General features: G+C 36.7%; 2 protein-coding genes across 6 annotated transcripts in view; one reads left to right on the top strand and one right to left on the bottom strand.

The window, feature by feature from the left end:
• The first annotated feature begins 270 nt into the window (after positions 1–270).
• LOC114935352 (uncharacterized) lies at positions 271–9029 on the top strand. Of its 2 annotated transcripts, none has more exons than XM_085479469.1 (7): positions 271–436; positions 1879–2162; positions 2425–3799; positions 4745–4959; positions 5328–5513; positions 5932–6073; positions 8413–9029. In XM_085479469.1, exons 1-7 carry the CDS (start codon positions 397–399, stop codon positions 8550–8552), a joined length of 2382 nt encoding a protein of 793 aa, XP_085335595.1. In that variant the 5' UTR covers positions 271–396; the 3' UTR covers positions 8553–9029. The 2 variants fall into 2 exon arrangements, with proteins under 2 accessions (XP_085335595.1, XP_085335594.1); XM_085479468.1 differs by having other exon boundaries at positions 5932–6130.
• LOC114935272 (uncharacterized) overlaps positions 8868–27515 on the bottom strand; it is a 58402-nt gene continuing 39754 nt past the window's right edge. For 3 of the 4 annotated variants that reach the window (XM_029308043.2, XM_029308045.2, XM_029308046.2), the window contains exons 2-9: positions 15824–15913; positions 12472–13310; positions 11876–12147; positions 11049–11406; positions 10383–10903; positions 10011–10308; positions 9801–9926; positions 8868–9710 (exon numbers count right to left, since the gene is read on the bottom strand). In XM_029308043.2, coding sequence (XP_029163876.1) covers positions 9552–9710; positions 9801–9926; positions 10011–10308; positions 10383–10903; positions 11049–11406; positions 11876–12147; positions 12472–13310; positions 15824–15905 — 2655 coding nt within the window. In that variant the 5' untranslated portion in view covers positions 15906–15913 and the 3' untranslated portion in view covers positions 8868–9551. The remainder of the gene's footprint in view (positions 9711–9800; positions 9927–10010; positions 10309–10382; positions 10904–11048; positions 11407–11875; positions 12148–12471; positions 13311–15823; positions 15914–27515) is intronic. The other variant, XM_029308047.2, reaches the window with a different exon arrangement.

The raw sequence follows: 27515 nt of genomic DNA, 5'->3' as shown, positions 1-27515 counted from the left end.
CTTCGTGACGAAACGCTGGAAGATAGCTTCTGAAAGAATACAGAAGAGAAGAGGAAACGCACACAGCATTCGCAGCAACAAGAGAAGAGAAGGGAAGAGAATTGGTCGAGGAGGGAAGAAGCTATGCGCAATTTAACGGGGATTACGATCTTGGCCGCTTAGGAAGTCGCGGTAATAATAATCGGCGGGTCCCAAGGTGGCTGCCGGGTCGGGCCTCCTCCGGCGCGCCTCAAGATCGGGCCTTAATCGAAGGGGGCCTCGGGGCCTCGGCGACCGCCGGTCTAGCGTATCCAAGCCAGTCCCGACCCCGACGTGGAGCGCGAACGACTAAGGACTAGACTCGCTAATAGAAACCCGGCGCCGCGGCACTCTCCGCCGTGCAAGCCACCGGAAACGATGGGGAAGCATCCGTTGCACTGGATCGTAATTCTGCAGCGTACGTAAGATCCTTCGGATTCGATTTCGACCTCGGGACGGGAGGCCTCAATCATGTCAAAACTCATCTGATCATCTGATCCGAGATAATGATGCTGATCCAGGTTCTTTATTTTGATGAGCTTTGATAATCGAAGCCCTCTCGTTCGAGTAATTAGAATGAAAAAAAAATTGTACAGATAAGTAAAATATTTTTCTTCAGTTTTATTATGATTTAAAAGAATAATTATATTTTATTAATTTTATTAACTTCGACCTCGGGATGGAGGGCTTCAATCATGTCAAAACTCATCTGATCATCTGATCCGAGATGATACTGATCCAGGTTCTTTATTTTGATGAGCTTTGATGATCGAAGCCCTCTCGTTCGAGTAATTAGAATGAAAAAAAAATTGTACAGATAAGTAAAATATTTTTCTTCAGTTTTATTATGATTTAAAAGAATAATTATATTTTATTAATTTTATTAACTTCGACCTCGGGATGGAGGGCTTCAATCATGTCAAAACTCATCTGATCATCTGATCCGAGATAATGATGCTGATCCAGGTTCTTCACTTTGATGAGCATTGATGATCGAAGCCCTTTCGTTCGAAGTAATTAAAATGAAAAAAAAATTGTACAGATAAGTAAAATATTTTTCTTCAGTTTTATTATGATTTAAAAGAATAATTATATTTTATTAATTTTATTAATTTCGACCTCGGGATGAAGGGCTTCAATCATGTCAAAACTCATCTGATCATCTGATCCGAGATAATGATGCTGATCCAGGTTCTTCACTTTGATGAGCTTTGATGATCGAAGCCCTCTCGTTCGAATAATTAAAATAAAAAAAAAATTGTACAGATAAGTAAAATATTTTTCTTCAGTTTTATTAGGATTTAAAAGAATAATTATATTTTATTAATTTTATTAATTGCGACCTCGAGATGGAGGGCTTCAATCATGTCAAAACTCATCTGATCATCTGATCCGAGATAATGATGCTGATCCAGGTTCTTCACTTTGATGAGCTTTGATGATCGAAGCCCTCTCGTTCGAGTAATTAGAATGAAAAAAAAATTGTACAGATAAGTAAAATATTTTTCTTCAGTTTTATTATGATTTAAAAGAATAATTATATTTTATTAATTTTATTAATTTTATTTTAATTTAATAATTATATTTAAAGAGAGATTAGAATGAAAAATGGTTATACATTGAATAAAGGAATAATTGATATGAAGCTTGCAAGGAAGCTTCAAATCAGTCAGAAGCAAATTATATATTAATATTATATAGGGTGCTTTTAAAAATATTTTTGGAGTCCCGTATTTATAGGAACTTCTTTTTTTATTTTGACTCCTAAAATACACCCTTAAAAATTTAAAAACTATGTCAGTTTCTAAAACTGTATGATATAGAATTGTAAATTTTTTGACTGTGCTTATGTTGCAGCAGTGTCGTCCGCGTTCGCTTATAGATATGACCCTTGGTATCGCGCGGACACGGAACGTCCGGTAGACATCATCACCGACGTCATCAACGATCTCGGGGTAAAGATCCTTCAGCAATACACGGGACACGGAAACATAGCGTTTTCACCTACAGGAATCGCCTTCGTATTAGCAGCCCTTTACGAAGGATCCACTGGTAGAGGAAGTCAACAGATCGCCGAAGTCATAAGGTTACCACCCAGAGATGTTACCAGGATCGGTCTCAGGGATATCCACCGGCGATTGAGAGTAAGATCTTAGCAAGAGCAAGAATCTAAATAAAGTCATCTGAAAACCATTCTTTTTTCACGTTCTTTTTGGATTCTATCAGATGTTTAATATTATCCTTGATATTAGGATAGAAAAACAGCAGATAATTCCTATACAATATTTTGATTAAAGGAACATTTTGTTTTTATAAATTTATATTATTTTATGAATTATTTGAAAAGTTATTTATGATAGTTATTCAAGTTATTAAGATTATTTATGAATTTATATCGATTTCAAGAGTTATCTCAATGCCGATGGCTTCCTGGGCGGGTTGACACTAAGCAAGGAAAACACGGTACTCCGTCCCGAGTACGAGGACATCCTGAGGTTTTACGGCTTCGATCTGTCGAGTATCGAGCAAGAAGCGAACGTTACCGTCAATACGGAAGACTCTTCGGTTACAACTCCCGCACTTCCAACGTCTACTGCCAGCTCGACGATCCCGATGGAGCCGATAGAAACCAGGAATGAACCGGACACGACGACGACGTTAACCATTACGACGCTTCCTTCGGAAACCACGATCACTTCATCAGCTACTCCACAAAGCGTCACTGAAGAGCAACCGATTACAGTCGCGAGTCCAGAATCAACTGTTCCAAGCACGTCATCGACACCAGAATCAACTGTTCCAAGCACGTCATCGACACCAGAACCAGCTGTTCCAAGCACCTCATCGACACCAGAATCAGCTGTTTCAAGCACGTCATCGATACCAGAACCAGCTGTTCCAAGCACCTCATCGACACCAGAATCAGCTGTTTCAAGCACGTCATCGACACCAGAACCAGCTGTTCCAAGCACCTCATCGACACCAGAATCAGCTGTTCCAAGCGCATCATCGACGCCAGGTTCTTCACCTGCTGTCATTTCCGAAGAAAGTGTCCAGCCAACATCAACAACTATTATAACAAACGATCGAGCTTCCTCGACTGTCGTCGAGGATGCTGGAGGAGACCAAATTGTCGCGAATACTACAATTCCCAATTCTACAGAGAATGCAGAAGATGCAAATGCGCCAGATGTGACTTCCAACGTGAATATTGAAACACCGCAGGACGCAGATAGGACAACTACGGCGGCTAATGTCCTGGCGGACGACAGAATACAAAGTGACATCACCGATGGAAATCCCGTTACCTCGAATTCGTTAATTAGCGCGATATCGACGTCTTTAACCGATTCTACGAACTTAACTACTTCGAGTCCCGTTATCGAGACGACGGATAACAGTGTTATTTCGCAATCGAGAATGACATCGGTGTCGGCAGAACTTCCAGCCGGAAATACGCCGGAGATGATTGCACGGGATCTCGCGACGACGCCGATCATTAGTGTTAATCACGACGCTACGATGTCATCCGTCCAAGCGATAAACACGACGATGACTTCGAGGGATCTCGTCGAAGATTCGAATGACTTCGCGATCGTCAATTCCACGGATAATCAGGCGAATGGGAATGCCGTTTCGACGAATCGTAAGAAGAAAGGAGCGGAACCAGATCTGAAAGTTGTATTGAACGATGGTACCGTTAGAGATGAATCGATAAATCGCGGATCGCCGAATCTACGCAGGACGAGGAGTCCGCGAGGATACTTCTCCAGCTATCCAGGTACGATCGAGTATCTTGTCCAATTAAAGCGCGTCGATTAATTGATCAAATTACTTATTAAGTTATATAATTATTAATAAAGAAATATACAGAGTAACATAAAGTGTCACATTGAAAATATACAAGTGGATCTCATTATTTGGAGACGATTTTTTCTCAGCAAAAATGTTGAGGGAAGCCATCATTTTTTGCATGTTCCCAATTTTTGCCATCATGTATCTTTATAACTAAACCTTAAATTAAAATTTTATTAAAGTAAACTCTACTTGAAATTAATTGGAAAATGTGGTTTTGTTAATATTTTATTTCCAAAGGCTTATAGTTTGCGAAAAACCTTTTATTTTCAATCGCTTATAACTCGAAAATTATTGATGCCTCAATATTTTTGTTGAGGAAAAATTGTCTTCAAGTAACAAAATCTACTTGTATATTTTCGATGTGACACCTTATGTCAGTGCACCCTGTATAAAAATTTTTTAGTAGAGAAAATTATAAAATAATAAATTCAGATAAAGAAAAAAGGATATAATAAAGATATAATCCAAACTTATTTTAATTAAAGTCTTTTTTATGTTTTGGTCCCCCTCATCCTTTGGACCATCTTCAGCAGACTAACAAAAAATTCATATATGCTCCATATTCTTATGCCTTTGACAAGCTGTCAAAGTGATCGAAGACAAGACGAAGATTTTGAACATCTACTAAAGATGATCCAAAGAAAAGGACCAGAGTGTTTAAATTTAATAAAGAAGATTTTAAAACAAGTCTGTTCAGCCTGGACTCTTATGAGCTCTTTTTCTACCTGAATAGAATTATAATAAAAATTATAATAAAGTTTGTAAAGAGAGAAAGAGCACTGCATTTAATTATGGGAATATATGCATATATTTAACATTTGGAAAAGAAGCAACTTCTCTCTTTTGTTTCTCCGACTTATCTTTCTAGATGAAGGTATCTGGATGCAAGACCTGGAGATTTGGAAATCGTACAGCAACCCGGTAAATCCGAGCGAATCCCCCGCCGGAGATTCTGCGGCGGAGATATCGTTTCTGGTGAACGGTTGCGATGTTTCCTCGGTATCGGCCTCGAGATACATCGCCGTGCTGCCTTTCGCGTACTTCCCATCGTTGCACGCTGTCGCGCTCGAGTTTCCTCTGGACGTAAGTCTAAACGAAGATTCATCTGCCCTGCGTTCGAAAAAAAATTAAGTTAAGCTTCATTTTTTAATTAATTCCGCACTTTTCTCGAAAATAGACGCCTCTTTTCCACGATTCTTTAATTATTTATTTCACAATTTAATTTCGCAGACTGACTCATTTTGACGTCTAATGACGTCATTATAAACGTCAAATTGACGTATTTTTAGAAATTATAGAATTAATATTTAGAATATATATAATAAATTAATTATATTAATTTATTACATATATATTAATTCTATACTAATTTTTAGAAATAAAATAATAAGTAAAAAGAAAAAAAATTCCTATAAGCTGTTTTTGAGTAGACTTGTTCTCTTAATTTCAAGGATCCCCGGTACAACATTATACTTCTTATGCCAACGGATAAAACGGACACGCACCGTCTGGCGAGAGATCTCAGCGGGAAGTCATTGAGATCGTTGAGGAAGCGATTACAGCCTACTTGGGTCAGGGCCACGATACCTTCGTTCATGCTACGCGGTTTCGTCACACTGACGTCATTCCTGCAAAGGGTAAGCGGAATAACACGTCATACCCCTGGATGTCAAATGACAGCAAATTACACAGATCAGCTGATCGCGCATAGCAATATACGTAGTAATTTTCTGTAATTCCCCTACGTAGTGTTTTCTCTACTTTCAAAGATTCTTATTCCGTCAATAATGTTCATAAAAAGTCATCGTAAAGAACCCAAACAATTTTGTATAATATTGCTTAAACATATATAATTATGAATGTTTCATGTTATTTTCTCGCGCTCGTTCACTTTCGAATATATTTTTCTTCCAAAGTAAAATCTATATCGAAGAAAAGGAAATATATTTTCTCACGTCCCGTAAATAAAAAAAGATTTAAAAAAAGATGAAGATTATTAGCCGTGCGTATTTGCGTGTCTTTTTGCGCTTCCTGCATTCCGTTTCTTCTTCGCAGCTGGGAATCGTGGACGTCTTCGAGCCGAGACTGGCCAATCTGTCACCCATGACATCCGACCTTGGTGTATACGCCCGGGACGTTCAACAGAGTATAGGGGTCAATATAAGGAATTACATGAAACCCGATCGCACCCATTCCCGTGAGTCGCCTAATGTCGTTCCACCTCGAAGGGATTTTTACCGATACCTGCCGCCAGGTTCTCTCTTACTCTTGCTTTAACATGCACTATCGCGCACAACTACCCCCTTTTATCTTTCGATTATCCCCGATAATACGATGAACGTTTCCATAAACCTAATCGTTATCCTTCATTCCTTTAATGCTCGCGTCCTGATTTTAAGATTCCAATTTATATAATTTTACGCGTATAATCTCTTCAGCATCCTCTCTCTCTCTCTCTCTCTCTCTCTCTCTCTCTCTCTGTCTTTTCCCACAGTGTGTTTCTTTATTTCCTAATTATATATTGTACTTTTTCTCGCCGCTCTCCCGAGAGCGACTTCCTCTCGCTCGCAAATGTAATGATATAGTACGATAATCGGATGAAAACCGCGTATCCGTTCATTAACTAAGTTTGCGACTTTTTATATTTTCAACAGTTATATAATTTGCGATTGCTTATTACTCGTTATTTTTTTTTCTTTTTCACCGCGAATCTTGAAAACGTTACCTTAAACGTTTTCGCTACACACCGTTCCGTATAATTCCGCCAGAATAAATTTTTATCGCTCGTCACGATCGCGTGACAGTATTAATTTATCTCGTAACATTCGAAAATTAGTCCTGTCTCGGACGCGGACAAGTGGAGCGGATATTTAATCCGCGTTAAATACGTTCAGGTGATATCAGAAGTTGTTGAAGAACGAATAAAATCGTGCGCAAATGAGCGATTCGCTGCCTCGAGCGGCATCGGGAATAAATGCTCGAGGTGGTAATCACGTTGACGCAATATCCGGTATTATAATAACCGGTGAAATCGCAAAGGCTCGCCGCCGCGCTCGCGGCTCGGATGCTCCTCTTCGGAAACGCATATAATTTGTAAACGACAACGCGACGACAATGCGCTCCTTAACGCGTTCGTGAACACGCGTCCGACGATGACCGGTTGTTACTACTGGCTGCTGTGCTTGCCTCTGCTCTTTTCCTTTCTCTCGTCTCCTCTTCGTTTCCGCTCGCCGTTTCTTCTTACGTTCCGCTAAATCTTCATTACTTAACGCTACTTATCCTCGACGACCAGCTTCCACGCTTGGAAGTGTACATATATTACCGAAATCATCATGCGTTTGTCAAAATTATATATACGTGGAGACGCCGCTTCCGAGTCTTATTTAAAATTGAGAAACCGCCGAGAACAAATGCTGACTCGAGCAATTAGACTAATCAAGTCTCGCCATAATTATTCGTGTACGCGAATCATTATCTCGTCAAAACGTCATAAAATTATAATTACAAATGATTGCAGTTTCGTAGCTTTCGCTTCGAGAAAGAGGCAAATTGACGGTTTAGTCAGATGCTTTTCCAGGAATATCTTTTTTGAGGTTTTTGTAAAGTAAACATTATCAGAAATTAATGTGCGTTTATATAGCAAGGCGAAATGCAAATGCATTATTCTCGAGGACGACGTAGTCAGCCAACATCTACATTTTCTCGCAGCTGAATAAAATTATCGATTACTCTTAGAAATATTCTCAGTATTGTTTGTTCAGTTTACGGAATTAATTGCTGATATCCGGTTTAAGACCGCGAAAGAAATAGGAAGACCTTGCGTCATCTCTTTGTACGTTTACCGGACAAGGATTTCTGAATCGTACTGCTATTGTAAACGTTTTTACGAAATCGTTCTCTTTCGTCTATTTTATACCGTGCACATTTTTTTTCTTAAATATAAATAAGGTACGATATAATAAAAAATGTTTAGATAAGATTTTGTTTCTAAACATTTTTTATTTATTATTATTGTCTAAGTGTAAAACTACAGGAAAATTAGATCTAAAAATTATTTCAGGATTTGCAAACGTAAGAAAATTATATTTTTTCCCGATGAGAAAAAAGATTTCTTGCAAATTCGCATTCAAATCATCTCTCTCTTTCTTTTTCTATGCATGCCTTTTATATAAAATTTTCTATCAATTTATTTAAACATCTTTCCTTCAATTTAATAAATTTTCCTTTGCACTAAAATAGCACAAACAATAGCTTTATGCGTGACCAAAGTATTGCATTAGTAAATTTCTATTAAAAAATTGTAGAAAAATTTTACAAATTCCATAAATCATCTAATTTTTTGTAAATATTTTTTCGCACAAGTTTTACTTCTTAAAATTTGTGTTGATTCTAATCTGAAAAGTGTATAATTTATTACTTTATTTTCTGTAACATATAAAATATAAGGTTTTAGAAAATATTACTAATATTATTTATGATTAAAAAATGGCGTTCTGTAAGTTTATTTAATAATAAGTTTATAATTTTCTTTTATAGGTAACGGTCTGTTCGAGAGAGCCGGACCTGTACCTTTTACAGCGTTGCATCCCTTTTTTTATTTCATCGTCGACACCGAGACTTCGGTGAGTCTAATCGCCGGTCGAGTGGACGACCCGCTTAATTCAAGAATACTGTAGACATGTATAATTTATACGATATTCTAAGATTTTTAAATAAACATTCGTTTATTTGACGATACTTATAAATAGCTATATCTTATAATGTATAGACTTCTCCAGCTCGCACACACAACTATTACCAAGTACACGCAATTAACATTGTGCTCTGTACAAAATCCTATTTGTAAATAAAGAAGTATAAAGATAAGAGGCAGTGTAATTTGAAATGTGCAAGGATTGAGCATTTGGGAGAACATTCCGAGTTATCTCGACTCGTAGAGTAGAAAGGGCAATGTCTTTATATCTTGCTAATCGACACAAACATTATAAAAATTATATATGTTCATTGATTTATTACTGATGTAACTTGTGCTTAAGTTGAATTTATCTAATTTGTGAAATTTAAGTATCCGAATAAAACAGATTTTTTACATCGTAATAAATTTATAATTAATACATATCTATATAAAATATCTCAAAAATCACAATTTTCTTAAGTATTATGTTATCCATTTTTTGAAGCAAAGTGGCAAGAATGATGTTCCCTTTATAGTCTCTACCAGACTACTTCGTTGATCTATTTATTGCAACTCAGACTTCCCTCGATTATTTAATTGTAGAACTAGACTTAACTTAGAAAATATATATTATTTTACTTACTCAGATTTATATATAAATACAAGTTCTCGGTGTATGCTGCTACAATTGTTGCACGATTGTTTCGCATACCGTCGCTAGTACGTATATTGATTCGATTCCATTTCTTTTGAGTATATTTCTCTGTATATATCAACACTACAGAATGTGTTATTTCGTAAGTGGCAGTGTAAGTACAAATAAATAAATGCAAATGATAGAAAACACGTTCTCATTTGCGAGAAGAATCTAAGGTGACCAACTATGGTTTCTCGATATCGCGCGAACCAATATTGCGAATCGCTTATTCGCGCATGGATTTCACCAAGTTTCCTCCTGTCATTCGTATGTCTATCATAGTCGCGTTTATCATAGAGTAGATCAGGTGACGTTCTTCAAAATCCACGGTACGAATTTGGAGATCCGCGTACAGACCCCCGGTAAGTTGGCTTCCGCGCATCCAATTCCCCATGATATGATCCCAGCGAGAAAGTACCTACCGTCCTTTCCGCGTACTTGGAGAGGACCTCCAGAGTCACCCTGGGTGCAATGGAAGAATCATAAAAAAGCTTGTCTTGATGAAAGCATCGTACCTGAAATTAACGTAATTTATGGTTTTCATGCGCGTACCTGACACGAATCTTGCCCTCCTGTCTCGTAACCGGCGCAGAGGAAGATGTCCGGTATGAACTCGTGTCTGCCGGCTCTTAGAAACATTGATTTGCACCTATCATTACTCACTATCGGCACAGAAACCTAAAAAAAAATTATAAGAATGTGAGTGTAGTGAAAGGCTACAATTAAAACAGATTATGATAAAAGACTGACAACTCTTATTACCTCTTGCAACACCGAGGGCAGTGTTCCACCTTCGCTCAATCTTCCCCAACCCGTTACCGTTGCGTTCTCTCCGATCAAGAGATCATCCGTGGCTGGCAGACAAATGGGCGAGATGTGCGCCGCGAATGTCAAGGAACTCTCGAGTCGCACCAGCGCCAGGTCGTATTCGTACGTGAAAAAGTTGTACTTGGGATGAACGACCTTCTTGGCAACCCCACGCTCCACGTAGGGCAGTCGCTCCTGGACCGACGAGAAGTCGTACTCGCCGACTCGTATCCGGATTTGCGACGTTAATAAACTAAAAGTCAACGATAGTATCAATAAATGACCTCGACAGTAATATCTCGCAGGAGAGAAACGACGATTACTCACTCGTCGACGCAATGACCCGCGGTGGCGATCCAATTCTCGTTGAGTACCGCACCGCCGCACCGGTGAGTGCTCGAGAAACCGAAGAAGGATGTCCGACGAACGGATACCTGCCAGGGCCATCGACCGAACGGCGCGTCCTTGCCGCCGACGATCCGCGTTTCTGGTCGCGGGAACAACGGAGGCACTCCGCACTGCATGTTCTTGCTCTCGTCGGCGGCCGCAACCGTCATCACCGAACCCGTTCCCTTCTCGCTCGTCGCTCCCTCGCGATCGTTCAATCCTTGCGACGTAGTGGTACTAGCGGTGCTAGTGCTGATTGTACTACTCGCCGTAGTCGTCATCGTTGTCATCGCGGTTGTCGGGTTAATTGTAGCTCTAACGGTTGTCGAGGACATCAATGTAGTCGGCGACGTTGTGCTCAACATTGTGGTTTTCTTCGTCGGTCGCGGCCTGGTCGACGTTTCCAAGTGGGACGTTGTTATGTAGTGCGCCGAACCCAGGGGCTTCTGATATTCGGTGCTCTACGCAAAACGAATAGGGAATATAAAAATCTTTGCATAGCAAAAATCTTGATTATAAATATTATATCGATAAGATACAATTATTTAAAATTATTTATACGAATAATTTATATCTATCAAAGAAAGAAAATATAGATATACGCACTTGTGACTCGGTTGGTTTGAAGCTCGGTCGCGACGGAAAGCTTTCCGGTCCGTTCTGAAGGAAGCCAGGACTATCCGTCCAGTGCGGTTTCAGGGACGGTCTAGGTGGCGTCCAGCTATTCGACCAGAAATGCGAGTTCGTACCTGAAGACGGTATTCGTACAGTCTCTGGTACAGTAATCGCGGTCATCGGTTTGGATGACGATAACGATGACAGCGACGATGAAAACGAGGATGATGAAAATGACGATGTGGACGAGAACGGTGAGGACGATGATAACGACGGTTTCTGTTTAGTGACGAAGGCCGGCTCCGTAGTCACTTGCCAATGAGAGGTTTGTGGTATGGATCCGGCTGCGCTAGAATGAAAGACAACTTTTACGTCAAGTCCGATGTGTAATTTACACGAGTAATAAACATTTTTACAAATACGAGTAATAAACATTTTTACAAATACGTGTAATAAACATTTTTACAAATACCTTCTTGCAATATCTACAGAATAAAAGTACCATTTCATGTGCAGCATGCTGCCGCAGCGGTTTATTGCTATTGGTGAAGTTCGATTGAAGCAGAAGATCACGCGACTAGTTGATTCTAATTATTATTATTAATAAATTAGTTAAATAATAGATTTTAAGACTAAATAGATTATTATAAGAATATAAAAGCAAAAATCGTAATTTTAACATTGAAATAATAAGAGAACAAAGAAATACGTATATGTTCTAATGAATTTTGATCACGTGACTGATTTGCTGCTGCAGCATGCTGCGTTAGAAAAGGCATCTTTACACTGTTTTTCTGACTCGAAGACAAATTGCATACCTGGTGGAAGGTTGTTTGACGTAGATCGGCTCGACAGTAGTCGTCGTCGACGTTTTCGTAGAGAGTATCCAGACGTTCGGTTTCGAGATAAAATTCGGCCTCTGATCCGTCTGACCACTTATCGAGATCGGTCGATAGGTAGTCGTTTTGACCGAGAAGAACGGCTTCGGGAAATCCGTCGACGACGGTTTCGATTGCGCTGGTTTGGTTGCCCAGTGCGGTCGTTCGGTATGTATGAAATTCAAATTCGGATGAGGCTCTTTCGCCGGTTCCTATGGGAAAATCAATATTCCATTAAACTCGATGGTGCTTTCATCGCGCGAAGAACATCGGTCGCAAGATACTTTGCCGCATTTGAAGGATACTTCTATCGAGCATTGCCTTTTCACCTTTAATTGATTTGCAAAATAAATAGAGAAAGAGAAACGCTCGTTAACGTGAAAATTGGACAAGACTGCATGATTTCAATTACTTCTATCTTTATATAAATATTTTTTAATATATTTTATAAGTCCTCTTATTTATATATATATATATAATAAAGAGAAAAAAATGTTAAATTATTTCGATAATTAAAAATCTGAAAAAATCCTTACGTTTTCAACGACGGAGTTGACATTCGGCCGATTGATCGTCTCCTGCACGCTGAGATCGACGTCGCCGGTCTTCCCGTCGTCGGGTCTCGACTCGAAGGGCCTCTGGCTGCTCGGTTTACCCGGTTTCGCTGGTTTGCTCGAGCCGGCGACCTCGTCGTCGGCGTGCTCCTTTCCCGGCAAACGTACTATTAGCGTATTATGAGTATCCAGTTTGTCCTTGAAGCCCGGCTGGACGGACAGAGGCTTCTCGCTCGCCGCTCCTTGCGGTCTCGTCTTCTGATGATGATGAGAGTGACTCCCGTGATGACTTCCGGGTCTCTTCGTTCCCTGCGTCCACGTGCTCGGAGAGGATGCGGAAGCGGACATCACCGCGGGAGTCTGCAGCCTGTCGACGTCGTGCTCGGACGTCGGCTTCGCGTGCGGCCTCTTCTGCAGGGGTCTCGCGGCACCAGAATACGGTTTAAACGGCCTGGTCGAGCCGTGAGACCCCGAAAGCTGATGGTGACTCGGCCTCGCGGTGCTGGAAGCTGCGCTCCAGAGGGAGGAAGTCGACGCGGTCAGTCTGGTGGTCTCGTTCGGCACCGCCGAGCCGAACAGAGTCGGCCTGAGCGTGGTAGACTGCTGCTGATGATGAGAAGGATGATGAGGAGGATGGTGGGACGACGCGCTTATCGTGTTCACCGTCGTGTTGTGAACGCAACAACTGCCGAACATGAACGTGTCCACGCACACGCCCACGTGCGTCCCTTCGGACTTGATGCACTCCCACACGAACATGCACGTGCCTTCCTTGCTCTCGGAACCGGGCACCTTGCAGGGCTTCGGACTGATCTTGTAACCTGAAATGCAGAAGGATAAGATAAGAGAAAGAGAGCTTTAAAAATTGTTTCTTTTTAGAACCCCAAACTAGGAATGCATATATCTATGCTGTGAGCGTCCACATGATTTTTTTCCAGGGAGAAGCAGGATTGAAATATTTTTTGTTTCTTATTAGTATTCTTTCTTAATTTTTGAAATTTTTTCTTATTTTGTTATCTTGATATTTTTATATTAAATAAAATTGCAAATAAATTCCAGTGTTTATTTACGAGGAGAGCAAATGCTTAATTTTTATACCGATTTGGTGTCTTAATATTTTTGCAAATAAATTCCAGTGTTTATTTACGAGGAGAGCAAATACTTAATTTGTCTACCGATTCCAAGAGGAACAAATGGCTGAGAGATAAGTCGACGACTCTTTAATTTCACGGGGATGAAAAATCGGACGTTCATCGTATATGCGGTCGACAAATGTAACGACTTGCAATTTCGCGCAAAAACGGACATTTCTATGCTTCGGGAAAGGAGAGATGCGCCCGGGGCTAGGAGATTACATACATTAAATCTGATGGATGCGCGCCAAAGAGGAATGAATATCGCGTGACGTCCTGTCGCGCGATATACCGGCACGATAGGTCATGTGTCGCGGTCTCGACAATTAGACTGTCTTATGTACAACGTTACATATACACGTGCACAACACGCGGGACTCTACCTCGCCGTCTATCAAACCGGGTGAAAGTGTACTACTTGTCGAAGAACGGGTGCTTGCCTGCGCGAGAGATCGCGTAAAAAAAAAAAGAAGAAAAAAGAAACGAAACTTAATTGCTGGAAGAGAAGTACGTAGACCCGTAGAGGGGCCCCGTGTCATTAACCGAGTCGGGGTAACGTGAATTACGACCGCGAGCATCGTAGCTTCACGACGTGGTCTCGCTGCTTTCTCCGCTTTGGAGAACCGACACGATCGTGTCCGGCTGCATTGTTGTTGCAAAGGGAGGCTCTTCGGGAAGAGAGGTTTTTTTTTCTTCACGCAGCGCACACATTTGTTGCTGCTTCCTCGACGTTCGGCTCGGAAGATCGATGTAATCGTCTTCTCCCGATCGACTACTCGCTCTCGCATCTGCTTCTCGAGGGCGACGGGGTCTCGTTACGAAAATTACAGATTGTGAAAGTCGGCATTATGCCGCTAGATATTTCCAATTTGTTAGCCTGACAGCGCGAGTCATCGCGAGCACGACCCGATTTAAAATGCACTCTCGTAGTCTTCTTCGCACGCGAGAACGCGTCCACGTCTCTTCCGGTAAAAGGAGGCAGGCTATTTGCTTCCCTCGTTGGAATCGATCAAAAATTTAGATTGAAAAAATTGCTTTCTTCAAATGTATATACTTTATAAGTCCTCTTGATAGATATTTTTAACGAATAAGGATATTTCCGTCTTTACGTGATGCTTTTTTGGAATATCCTATTTAAATAAGAAATATATCCTTCAATTTTTTGTAACTTTAGTTCCGCAAATAAATTAATAATAATAAATTTGAAATAAATTATTGAAATGAACTTATTTGAATTATTTAAATTCATAATAAATTTCTAAGTTTATCAATTCATATTAAAGATAATAGTATGTAAGAAGAAAAGATATCTGTTTAACTATATCAATATATAAAAAATATTCAATTATATGAATACAATTTAAAATATGCATGTAATAAAAATAAATAATAAATGTTCGTTTGTAAGACTATTTCTTGTTATCTCACGATTAATAATTTCGAATGACACACACTGATAAAAAAACATTCCATTATATATTTTGCATGTTAAGAATATCTAATCAGAATGTCTAGAAAATAAGAAAATCTCTTTCGAGAATTTTCCTCTTAAATTAAGAGGATTTTTTTTAGTGAAATTTTTACGTTAAGCATTTACTCTTCTTCTCAATAAACACTGAAATTTATTTGCACATTTAATATAAAAAAAAATAAATAAATAAAAATCAAAAAAATTTAATTATATCCCTCCTGGAAAAAATCTTGTGGATGTGCACGATCATCATCGCACAGCTGATCTCGACCGACTGCGCGAGATCAATTTGCGAAAAGCAGTATAGGCTCGTCTCTCTTTCCTCCCTTTCGGAAATATTCATATCGGGGGAAAAAAAAAAAGAAAGTCGCGCCTTCCTTCGCTTTTCTTCTCTCACGCTCGTGCGCACGACCAACTTGCACCTTGACCGAGTTCTTCCAATTAAGTGTCACGCATTTCAGGAGAGAACCTTCGGGCGGGAGAAACGAGACGTTGCGCGAAAAGGGAGGACGGAAGTGAAGAGAAATGAAGAATGAGAAAAAAAAAAAAAAGAGGGAGAACCGGCAGCTGCAAACGGCTCGTTCGAAAGTATATACACGCGGAAAATATATGAGACACGCGAAGAAGGAAGGGTTTCGCCGCCGAAAGGACTACAGAGAGATGCCGCGCGGATACCGAGCCGACAAGAAGAAGAAGCCGCGTTTAAATCACCAAAAGGCATATTACTGACTGTGACCTCGATTCAACGTGCTGAGGGACCTGGCGATGCCCGACCACCAGAGAATCGTGGCCACGTAACCGATCCACCGCATCCTGATCCCTGAAAACAAAAAGAGACGTCGTCGGTTATTCGGCTTACTTATATATATTAAAGACACGTCATGTGTCAGGTTTTAGAGCACGGTCTCATATACAGGTCAGGACGCTTTTCTATATCGGTTACATGCTGTCAAACTCAGGCCGATTTATTTAATGTCCGCCAGCGCAGATTTTTTTATTTTGACAGTTTTGTGTTGGGTCTTGTGTACAATTGAAAAAAATGTTAAAAATAAACGCGGTTAAAAAACCGTCGGAATAAATGTGAAATATTAAGAATAGTTTTATTAAATTATTTAAAAATAGTGAAATATATATTATAATAAATATATTATTAGGTGACAAGTCTGAGAGCTGGCCGCTATTTTTGGTTACATTTTTTTGTACACTGCATTTGAATGAGTGTCCTGACCTGTATATAAGACCGTGTTTTATTGTTAGAGATTCTGGTCGTTCCCCCCGAAAAGTTTTGATAAACGATCGGTAGTTAGAGATCCTAGAACTCTATCAGGAGCACTCTCCGTCAAAGGAGAGCGCATCAACTACTACCTCGCTTACGTCTACTCTTTCGTTCCGTCTATTGTCTATTGTTCTGCTACGTGTGCGCTCCTTTCTAATTCACTTTCCCGTTGCCGATGCACGCTTTTCATATTAATTCTCCTTCAGAGACGCGCGAGATGTATTTCATCCCACATGCGCGCACACATACATATATGCATATGCAAACACACACATTCATACAATTATAAATTATTGAAACATTATATTACGTATATTTAATTTTGTATTAAATTAATTTTATTATGAAATTATAAAGTTGCGTCATATCATTTGCGATACTCTTATTAACGATATACTTTTAAAATAGGAACGATATATTTAATTCGACCCAAACTAGTGAAGAAATTTTTATTTTATTTCCACAACGTTTCGACCATCTGTTTTTGATTTTTTGACGATCCATCATAACGATAAGATGCGGTTACTTTCTTTCAAAAGTTCTTTCAAATGTTTTTAAAAAATTCTGATAATCATATTGTTTAATAATCATGACAACAGTGTCAACTAACTGCGCTTTTATCAAGGAATTTTTCACTTGAAAAGAACCAAAAACAGATGGTCGAAACGTTGTGGAAATAAAATAAAAATTTCTTGGCTAGTTTGGGTCGAATTAAATATATCGTTCCTATTTTAAATACCACTAGCGACGTTTTAAGTATTCAATTTGATGATATACTTTTATATATTCTTAAGAAAAAATGTTATATTTGTGTATATGTATGTATACGCGCACACATCGCGCTTTTTCTTTCATTTTAAGTGAAATTACGAAGAAGTAAATCGTTACAAGTGTATCTCAGATGATATCACGCGAATTCACAATTTCTCTCTATAAATTTCTTCAAATGGTTTCAATTTACATAATATTATTACTTAAAAGAAAGACAGGAAGTCATCCGGAATATATTAAATGCGTCTTTTAAATGTCCTCGCAGCACATATTACTTTTAACGACGCCTTCTTTGGGAAAGCGATAAGATATACGAGGCAAAAGAGGCTAAAATAAAATTTGCATATCTTCATCATTCCCAACAGTATCGCAAGATTTGATGAAAGGCCGTTTAAATTTGATACTTTTCACGTGATTTATGCATGCAAGATGACTGATAAACTTAGAGTAAGAATAGAATAGGTACATAATTAGTAAAGTTCCTTACTGTAAACTACGTATTTCGAATTTAAAATATCTAGATCCGCGATGCAGATAAATTTTTAAAAAATGGAAACTTTTAGATTTAATTTCAGCTCTGAATCCGTTAAAAATTTAATTGATTACTTATAATTTATTTTCTTCCTTTAAATTTAATGTATTAAATTAACCAATATATTGAATAATTCATTTTAATCAATATGTACACGGAGAGAATTTTCTCTTAGAATTTATCCTAAAAAATCGTGGGACAATTTTGAAAAAATCTTTGAGTTTCTCTGATTACCATTTACCATAATAAAAAATATTAATGTAGTAAAATTAATCAAACATATTTTTTATCTTATTGACGTAGATGTTAATATTTTTTATTGTGATAAAATATAAAAATATTAATCAGAGAAACTCTTATATTGTCCCAAGATTTATCATGATTTTCAGTGTAAATTCTACAAGAAAATTCTCTCTGTGTATTAATACAATAATTAGTGATTAATATTAATATCATTTAATATATAATTAATTATATATTTTTAATAAAAATCATTAATTTAATACATAAAATTAAATAAACGTATTGCAATTTTTTAATAATTTGTAGAATATATAGATTTATTTAATATACTATCTAGTATATATAAACTGCCAAGATATTCCATGTGTTTTGTGCGAGAAAGTTCTGATTTATCTGAATCGTTTCACTGACAAGAATCCGATTGCAAGATCGATGGTATTCCGACGATGCGAGGTATCATCGAAGCTAAGACGTAGCTCGCGAGGAACAAAAAAGCTATCCTGGTCCGACCTGTCACCGAATTCTGGTCCCGCATTCCAGGTCATCGATGCAGCATCTCTCGCTTTCGAATGTTCGATCGAGGATACCATCATCTTGGACCTGTCTCGTCATCATCGTCGCGATTATCTTCACCGATGTTACATGTTCCGAATGTTCTCTTTGCATTCTCGCAAAGAGAGACATGTATTTTTTTGACGATACGTGCCTTGTGCACGATTTATTTCCAACAAAAACTTAATTTTCGTTGGAAATGTACGCAGCAATCCGCGTATGGCTCTTTAGGCCTTTCTTATTTGTGATTTATATATTTAATATATTACAGAGCCGTGATTTAGATGTATTTTTTGTTGAATTTTATTAACATGAAATTCTCGTTTGTTTTCGAGCCAAATAAATCCACAAAACGTCTCAAGACGCTTGAGGAAATTTGACAAGTCTATTAGATTTCTCTTTACAAAATTATTTAATTATTTATACATTGTATATGTCATTTTTTCGTGTTATTTATATTACGCAACATTTTTTCGACCTCCAATAATTTTCAAACAATTCCTTCTATAACATTCCAATCCTTTACAATTTCCTTGCAAATAAGTATTTCGAATATAGTTCTTCACACAAATTCTACCGGACGTGTCGCATATCTTGCGTAACTTTTGCGAATATAGACATCTCACATATATAACTCGGATAACTTTCTCGATATCTCGGAAGATAGATACTCATGTCAGATATTCTGGTAAATGGATATTACTTTTCCTGTCAGATATATTCATAGATATCTATATTTAAATTCTAAATTTTTGCGTACATATATAGATAAGTTATAAAAAATTCAAACTTTACATGTACGTTTCGAAAAAAATTGTTTATATTGCATATTATTTTAAATTTTTAAATAGTTTATATTGTATAAATTACATCTTTTGCGGATTAATATTATGTTAATTATTACGTATTAGACTTTTCTCGCTTTAGACAGTTTGCGACAAAATTTGATGCATGTATAATTCTACTTATAATTTATAATTATAAAATATATATAAAACAATATAATCGCAATTTTATGATATTATTAAATTCTTTAGATCTGCTTTTTTGTTCTTAAACGTAATAAGAATTAATTAAAGAAATTATGCGGGAATAATATAAGTTAATGCTTACTTTGATTGTATAAGATTTTCAGTTCTTTCTCTCTATATAGAGTTGTATTCAAAACTTTCTATATAGAGTGATATTAAATACAAAAACTGCATGCATTACGAGAAAGTTGATTCTAGTGCAATGATTCATATATAATTTCACTTATATAGTTTTATATCATTATAAAATTGTGTTATAATACAGAAAATATTTGAAAGAATAAAACAAATATTACGAGATAGCTTGAAATTTTGTCGCGGATAATATTAAAAAAAATATAATCACAATTTTACGATATTATTAAATTTCTTATAGATCTGCTTTAATCTATATTTTATTAATTCTATATTTATCGAGATGACATATTATATTTCTTGCTTTTACAATATGATTGCGTATCGAGTCATATTAATCGTGGAGCAATATTGTATTAGAAGAATTTTATACGAGTTCTCTAATTAATATTTGCACTACGATAAAAAATATTAATATCCACAATAAGATATAAAATATATTTGATTAATTTTACTATGTACATATTAATATTTTTTATTGTGTGTAAATATAATCAAAGAAAATATGTTCGCTGAATTTTACTATATGTATATATTAATATCTTTTTATTGTGGTAAATAGTAATCAGAGAAACTCATAAAATTTTGTTCTCGAATGAGAATAATTTGAAAAAAATGATGCGCGCGGAAATAATTTGACTGTAGGGTATAAGATTTTCATTTCTTTCTGTCAGGGTTGGGTAATAACTAGTTAATTAGTTAAAAGTTAAAAAGTTAATAACTTTTAACTTAGCTTAGTTTAAAATATATTAATTTTTAACTTCAACTAGTTATTTTTGACCTTAAACTTATTAACTTTTTTCTTAATTATTTCATCATTCATTTTTATGTTCATTTGTCATCAATTGTAATTACCAAAAAATATATTTCTATATAAAAGTCAAAATTTCTTTGTTATTTGTTATTATAAATTTTAAAAGAATTAACAATCAAAATTCTAATTTAATATAAATAATATTTAAAAAAAAATTAATTTTTTTTTATTTCAACTTTTAACTCAGCTAAATTTATTTGATAAGCAACTAACTTTAACTTAACTTAATTTAAAAAAATCCTATTAACCTACCCAACCCTGAGAATGATATTGAAATATAAAAACGAAAAACTGGCCGCATGCATTATGAGAAAGTTGATTCTAGCGCATATGATGCACATGTTGGGCGATATAGCCTCTCTAAAGCGCCGTTGTAAAATCGGGTCTACGAGATCTCTATTCTGCATGCCTCGCGTCGGAGGCCGCTCTGGGACAAGGTCAAGAAGGAGAATATAGAACTGTCGCTGGCTAGCCGGCCAGCGACTCTTCTTTTACTGCCACCGGTAGCTGCGGTCGCTGCCACTTGAGGCAGAACATGTACCAAGGACGAGCAAGAAGAGGTGCCGGGTGACCCAGTGATCGCGGATTTCAAATCACGCTTATCGATCTTCTTCATCGTGACCGCTATAGTCGTGTGGTTCAATAATGCAAAAAGAGCCACGCCATCAATAGCGGATCATCCATTAGCCGCGATACGTCCGAGAGGAGGCCTCGCCGTATTAAAGTCTAGCTTGCCTTACAGAAGCAAGTGTGCGATTTTTTTGACAATTAATTACTGTACACAGAGAGAATTTTCTCTTGGAATTTACCCTGAAAATCATCATAATCATGGGATATTGGTATATTATTGGAAGAATTTTAGAAGAGAATTTTATTTTCTGATTAATATCTATCACAATAAAATAGAAAAATATGTTCGATTAATTTCACTATGTACATATACATTAATATTTTTTATTGTGGTAAATATTTAATTAGAGAAACTTTTCCAATACTATATATTGTCACACGATTATCATAATTTTCAGGATAAATTCGAAGAGAAAATTTTCTCCTTTCCCCCGAGTTGTGTAAGCAACTCTATAAATTTCTAGATAATTTATATAGAGGCATTTTTGTGTCTCAAATTTAAATAACTTCGAATAATAATTTATGTAAAATATATGTACACGAGGACGATAAAATTATCCAACTCTCTCGACTCTCCCGTTACAAAAAAAGCATCGGCACATGTATATTAATCAAATAAATGAATATTAATAAAATCGCGCGATTTATAGTCAATATTTGTGAAATGTGCGCATTTCTTCCGTCTGATTAAAATATTTAAAGAGACAGGGACAATATATAAAGCTTAATCGTTCAATTTTTCCGCAAATTCCGGTCATATATTTACTAACATTGGACTAAAAGGCGAATCGGCCGGAGTCCATTAGCATTCATGGTCGTGACAAGATTTCGTAACGTGTCCCGCAGGATCTTCTCTCTGTTGACTTCCCAGTTCCCAGGGCACGTGCCACGTGACGCGTGAGATGTGTACACTATTTGAAAGAGACACCGTATAAGTCAAACGTACCTGACTCTTCGTGCTCTTTATGCCAGAATACACGCAAACATCCATGTACCGCGAAACAGAATCTTGACGGATTCTTTAGTGTGTACATTATTCATTTTTCATATTTCACTATAAGAAATTCAACTTTATTATATAAAACGATTTTTAATCGATAATGATAATTGATTAATGCTAACATTAAACTAGCAATTGCACCGAGAGAATTCTATATTTCTCTAATTATATTGACACACAATAAAAAATATTAATATTTACATAGTAAAATTAATCGAACATGTTTTATATCTTCTCGTGATAGATATATTAATATTTTATATTGTATGGTAAATATTAATCAGAGAAACTCATAAAATTTTTTCAATACTATATATATATTGCTCCACGATTAATATGACTTGAAACGCAATTATATTATAAAAGCAAAAAATATAATATGTCGTCATCTCTTGATAAATATAGACTTAATAAAATATAGATGAAAGAATAATCAATAGGACATACGGAAGTAACTCGACACGAATTGGTAAGGTGACGGTATTGTACGGCGAATGAGGTCGAATGCGATAAAAAAACGGCACACAAATCTCTTGTCTCGCACAATCACAGGATAAAAGGCAAGAAATCAGTTTCCATTGTCTCGAGTTATTTCGCATCTGCGAGAATCCAGCGAGAAAAACGTTCAGTGCGATAACCGCGTTCCCGACGCACGTCACCGTCCAAAGAAATATTCCGTAACGACTAGCGGTCATCATAGTTACTCGTCTCTTCTCTCATTTCTGCTTAATCGTTCTCATCCGACAGCAAATGGATCTCGAGATTCTCGTTCGTAACAAGTTCGCGCGATCTATACGCGTTCCGTTCGGAATCGCCGCATTTTGCCTCCTGCTCTTCTGCATCGAAAAATCAATGTCTGGAAAGAGAGTTTTAAAGCGCACGAACAAGATTCGAACCGAAAAGATCAAGATTTTGAATAATCTCCGCATATAAATGCTGTTTGCATTTGCATATGATTTACAATTTCCTCTATAGTAAATGGAGAAAAATTGCAATACGCGTATGAATCAATACAAATTATATTCACTAACTTTTCATCATTTATTGTACAAATTCAAATTAATTTATATTTATTTTATTTACAGTATTATTATTTATATTATTTTCATTCATATTATTTATATTTATTAATTTATATTATATTATGATATGTATATAATAATATAATTAGGCAACTAAATTAATTTATAAAATTCTAAATAAACAGCACATGGTTCAATATTTCTATCGTTTCGTATTTTACACAATTTTTCTCAAATATATAATTCCACTGTTTGAGAGAGTCGCAACAGTTTTCCGCACCGGGAGTGCGATATCACCTGATTGTTTTATTTCAATTGTTACGGGTGAATGGCGATCACCACGATGAAAAATAAAAGTGGCAACACACACTCGAACGAGCAGAGAGAGAGAAAGAGATTCAGGAGAGAGATCCCGGCTCCTCTCGAGCGTGCGTGCGCGCCCTTCCATGTGAATTAGGCTCCGGCGCGGCGCTTTAATTCCCGAGTAATTTAATTTATGTCTTTCCTGGGTACGTTCGAGCGGCGTTGGCAAGTTTAATGAGCGGGCGTAACAGTTCCTCGCGAAGAGGAAATGGACGATGATTAGGGGGAGTAACAGAATGCTCGCCGAGAGTAGATACGCGCTCCGCGTACTACGTTCAGAATATTCGGTGTTGCTATGGGAAGGCTTCCCCAAGTGCTTTCTCGAGAGACGCGCCGTTTCTTTCGCGTCTCTCGGCATAAAGCGCGATTATACGGAGGCGCGATGACGTACGGATTATGCCGGTAGCGATGATGATACTCTTCTTCGCGCACGCAGGTATGCATATATATAAAGTTCAAGATATATATGTATATATATATATTGTGTGTCTATCTTTCTCTTTTCTCTCCGATCGATGCGTGTGATGATTGGAGCGTGAATTGGAGCAAATCGGAACGCGTCGTCTCTCTTACTTTACGCGGTAAAGTAACCGAGTCCGAGCATATGGCCGATGAACCGGCCGGCGAACGATCATCGAACGTGTGACGTACGCAAACGAGTGTACAGGATGTGATATAAATAGAGTTGCAGTCTAGGTGCTACCTTGTTTCTTTTGGTGAAAAAAAAAAAAAAAAAAAAAACGTTCCTTTCCTCAAAATTTTCGGAATTATGCATCCTTTTCGAGAATTCTCCTACAAAGTCTAATATATAAATTTAGCTTTTCATATAATTTATTATATTACAATATAATATAAAAATATTTGAAGGAATTTTTGAGTTGACAAAATTATAGAAAGCATACTTTGCTCTAATAAATTTATTTTTTCGTAATATATTATTATATTATAATATAATGTAATATATAATATAATTTATATAATATATGAATAATATATATTATATTTATAACATAATATAAAAATATTTGAAGGAATTTTTGAGCTGTTAAAATTAAAAAGAATACTTTGCTCTGTTATAAATTCCACTATAAAAATACATAAACGAGTATATAAATAATAGAGATTAATAAAATTTTTACACGTAGAATCAAGAAGCTGAGCAAATTTCATTTGACAGAAAATACGATTTATTTATGAGACATCCTACACAGAGAGAATTTTCTCTTAGGATTTATCCTGAAATTCATGCTGATCGTGGTATTGGAAGAATTTGATGAATTTCTCTGATTAATATTTACCAGAATAAAAAATATTAATATCTGCCACAATAAGATATACAATTAAATATAAGTATAGTAAAATTTCAATAATTTAAAAATATATTAAAAACCTATAATTCTTTAAATGTTTTAAATAGAATAGATGCCAGAAAAAATATAAAATATTTTATGTAAATTTTACACTGTAGCATAATATTATTTTCAAGCTTAATCATTCATGATAATTTTCGGTTTATTATATCAAACATGATTTTGTGGTGAACTTTGCGGTAAAAAAATCTACCGAAAAATTCTGTCCATGTACCTATAGATTAATCGTTATATCGCGACATCGCAACATCACAAATCACACACGTGGGTGGGACATCGCCGGACGTTGTGCAGAAGATGCGCCTCCATAATCCAAGCGCATCCCGTTGCGGAGGAAGCCGAGCGAGAAGCGCTAGCTGGCCAGTCCGATAAAAGTGCATACGAAGTGCAGACGAACGGTCGGACTACGTTATATTGCCGGTACCGGTCTAAGTCCTCGTCGATGCTTCGATCCCGAAGACTTTAGACCGGAGAAAACATCGATTCGATTACTCGATGACATTGCGAGAAAATTTTGCGGCGAGCTCTCGAGAAGCTGGATCGCGAGCTTGAAACATCCCTCTCGTTATTTAAAGTTTAATTACACTTTATCAGGGTGTCCAGCAGACTCAATAAAAAAAATTCCCTGGCCTTTTCAGATTTTCCAAGACCAGAAATTTATTTTTTCCTTGACTTTTTAGTATTATTTTTCCCAAATATATACAATTTGCATATATCTATATATGATAAACCAATTAAATGTTAAATCATGAAATCCTTGAGATAAACTATTTAAATAATCACCTTATTTATTTATATTATATCAAATTTTTTAGTTTTGTCTCTATCAAACGAATACGCTGTAGATGAATCGATTTTTAACACAGAAAATTAGCGAGCTGGGAGTCAAGAAAAAGTTTATATTTATTTAATAAAAAATTTCAAATTATTGCGACAAATGTAGAATAATGTGAAAAAATCCAGATAAATAGTAAAATTTTCTTATTTTTTCTGACAATTCCAGATTTATAAAATTTCCTGACAATGCTCGGTTTTCCAGATTTCCCTGACCGCTAGACACCCTGTAAATCCTCGTCGATGCCAGTCGGATCTTGGATCCCGAGGACTTTGGACCGAGGAGAACATCGATTACTCGATGACATTGCGAGAAAATTTTGCGGCGAGCTCTCGAGAAGTTGGATCCCTCGCGCGTTATTTAAAGTTTAATTACACCTTGTCAATTGTAGACTCGATCGTTTATTAAACGACCGCGCGTAAGTTCGAAAGAATAATAGACGACTTTGAAGTGATTTTAAGTAGTACAGGAAGGATCAGTGTGTAAACAAGCTGTTTACGCAGAGGAAAAACTCGCTGACGTCTGTAAATCAGACGACGAATGACGAACGCGACGGAGGAGCTGGTGTTCCGGAAGTATGACAACGGTAATGGATAACTGGAAATCGCGCGTCCCATCGACACTACGGAACGTATTTACAACATACATATATATATATATATACGTATACGCGCTCGCAGTCCCGCAGAGATAGCCGAGGATATCGGCGGCAGTTCTCGACCGAAGTCACGTTCGACATCGTGACGGTATTTTGAACGACCGCCGCGCCGGGAGATCATAGCAGCTGCGCAGAGATCACAGCAGCCGTAACGCTTTAACGCCTCCCGATCGTGCGGCTACCCATAATAACGCGACCCTTTTGTGCAGACGAACTTGACATCGACTCCGCGAGTTTCGGTCACTGACTCACTCAACATTACGCATCCCCGATGTGTAGTTCTCTGCCCCCTTGTAGTTCAAATATTTTAATAAAATTTCATTTAGTCTGATCCCGTGGACAGATGCACGGAGAATTTTCTCTTAGAATTTATCCCGAAAATCGTGGTAATTGTGGGGCAATATATGGTACTGGAAGAATTTTTTATGAGATTCTCCGATTAATATTTACAACAAATTATTTTTATATCTTATTGTGATAGGTATTGATTATTTTATTGTGGTAAATATTAATCAGAGAAAACTCTTAGAAATAACATATTGTTCTATGATTATCATGATTTTCAGAGTAAATTATAAAAGAAAATTCTCGCTGTGTGCAAGTATATAGTTGCGCGACATAAAATTGGAAAATGTTAATTATATAATCGTAGCTATTTTAAAATATACTTGCTTGTCTGGAACATACGTGTGGATATTACGAGATTGCGAGTTACATACAGAAGCACCTATGGGATATCCTTTTAATAGCAGATTCTCTGACTAATTTAGAAACGATTTTACTTTAGTGGAAATATCGAGACATAAATAAAATAAAAGTTATAAATAATAATTGAAAGACTTTGTAAGCTAAACTTTATAAGTCTAAAAAATTAAGAAATTAAAAAGTAAAGATCAAAAAAGTTTTAATTAAAAGTTTAAAAAAATTACAATTTGTAATTAATTTCAAGAGTTTGTGAAATTTACTTTAATAGAATTTTTTTAATTTTAGATTCGATTACAAAACTATGGAAAAAACTAGAAACTTGTACAAAATAATTTTTTTTTTCGATACTTTCGCTAAGAAAAAATTGAGTTAAAAAAATTACAATCTCTAGTTAATTTCAAGTGTGGAGTTTACTTTAATAAAATATCAATTTCAGATTCGGTTACAAAAATATGGAAAAAATCTAGAAACTTGCACAAAATGAT

Source organism: Nylanderia fulva, unplaced genomic scaffold (genome assembly GCF_048542155.1).
Source record: "Nylanderia fulva isolate GAGA-0341 unplaced genomic scaffold, ASM4854215v1 Scaffold12, whole genome shotgun sequence".
NCBI classification, from domain to species: Eukaryota; Metazoa; Arthropoda; class Insecta; order Hymenoptera; family Formicidae; genus Nylanderia; species Nylanderia fulva.
This window is presented reverse-complemented; position numbering and strand designations above follow the sequence as displayed.